Raw genomic sequence first — 1,658 nt, forward strand, 5'->3', positions numbered from 1 at the left:
TATAAGTATTCTGAATCGTTAGTTTCCGGTGCTATTGTTACTTTTGTCTCTAAATACTTAACCTTTTATCTCCCTAACTATGATTGATTAAAAAATAAACTCTATTTTTGAGAAACTAATGGAAATAGCGAATGATTGGATAAAAGGTTGATGTTCTAACATAAACTTGATAATTTCTACCTAATTACATATTCTTGAGTAATATCAGAGCATGATTACTCAGAAAATATCCTAACACATTCTACCTGAAATATGACCTACCATTTAAAATTTCACTAAATTCATTAAATACACTATTTAGTTAAGAAAATTAAGCCAACAATCATAGGAATGAAGGGACACTCTTCCTAGTAATTCCATTCCATAGAGCCTTCTTTACTTCCTTATTCCTGAGGCTGTAGATCAGAGGGTTCAGCATGGGGATCACCACTGTGTAGAACACAGAAGTCACTTTGTCCTGATTCAGGGAGTAGCTGGAAGTAGGTCTCAGATAATTATAGATGCCAGTGGAATAAAACAGAATAATAGCTGTCAGGTGGGAGGCACAGGTTGAGAATGCTTTGTGCCTCCCCTCCCCTGAATGCATACGAAAGATGGAGAAGAGAATGTAGGAGTAGGAGGTGAGGATCACCAGCAGAGTCCCAACTGTATTCACACCAGTAATAGTGGACACAATGACTTCATACAGGTGTGTGTCCGAACATGAGAGCTTAAAAAGTGGAGGGCACTCACAGAAGAAGTGATGGATGACATTGGACCTGCAGAATGGCAAACTGCTTATATAACCTGTGTGGACCGTGGCGTTCAACAGTCCTGCTGTAAGAGCCCCTGCTGCCATTTTTAGGCAGACGGTCCTGGACATGATCAAGGAGTAAAGCAGAGGGTTGCATATGGCCACATAACGGTCATAGGCCATTAACCCAAAAAGGATGCATTCCGTTGTGGCAAAGGTTATAAAGAAGTACATCTGCAGGAAGCAGCCGGCAAAGGAGATGGTTTTCTTTTCTGATAATAGGTCTACCAGCATCTTTGGAGTGATGGTGGATGAATAACTAACGTCTGCAAAAGATAGGACAGCCAGGAAGAAGTACATGGGTGTGTGAAGTCGGGCCTCCATCCTGATTAAGAGGATCATTCCAACATTCCCCAAGACTGTAAGTGTGTACATCACCAAAAAAAGCATAAAGAGGGTAATCTGTTGCTCCAGTGTGTCTGCTAACCCCAACAGGACGAACTCAGTCAGCAAAGTATGATTTTTTCTGGCCATTTATCACAATTAGAGTGCACGTAACCTTAAATTAAATGTAAATATTTCCCTCTGCAAAGCGCACAGGAATCAGTAGAAATGTTGATAAGTTTATTCATACATGACAAAAAAACTTGGATAATACGTATAGTAAATAGAGTGACAAGAAGAAAATTAGTGGATTGGAATATATGAGGAATTTGTATCTGCATTGTAAGACTCCCAAATCTCTGGTCTAAGTTCTCATAGCCCATCTCATTGTCCAAAAATGCATTACATGTGTTCCAATATTTCTCACTGTCTGAATTTATGAGAAATAGTAGAAATGTTAATGAGGTTAATGGCATATTGAAAAAAACACTAGGATACTATGGTGTGGTAAATAGAGTGACTGATATGAGTTAAATTAGTG

General features: G+C 38.9%; 1 protein-coding gene across 1 annotated transcript; it reads right to left on the bottom strand.

Moving 5' to 3' along the window:
- Positions 1 to 322: 322 nt before the first annotated feature.
- Positions 323 to 1,267, bottom strand: LOC110258877 (olfactory receptor 5F1-like). The gene has a single exon (XM_021082122.2). It carries the CDS (start codon positions 1,265 to 1,267, stop codon positions 323 to 325), a length of 945 nt encoding a protein of 314 aa, XP_020937781.2.
- Positions 1,268 to 1,658: the final 391 nt, after the last annotated feature.

Source organism: Sus scrofa, chromosome 1, assembly GCF_054392235.1.
Source record: "Sus scrofa isolate SSC_HxYL_T2T_F1_AM1 chromosome 1, Sscrofa_HxYL_maternal_Yorkshire_Landrace_v2.0, whole genome shotgun sequence".
Classification (NCBI taxonomy): Eukaryota; Metazoa; Chordata; class Mammalia; order Artiodactyla; family Suidae; genus Sus; species Sus scrofa.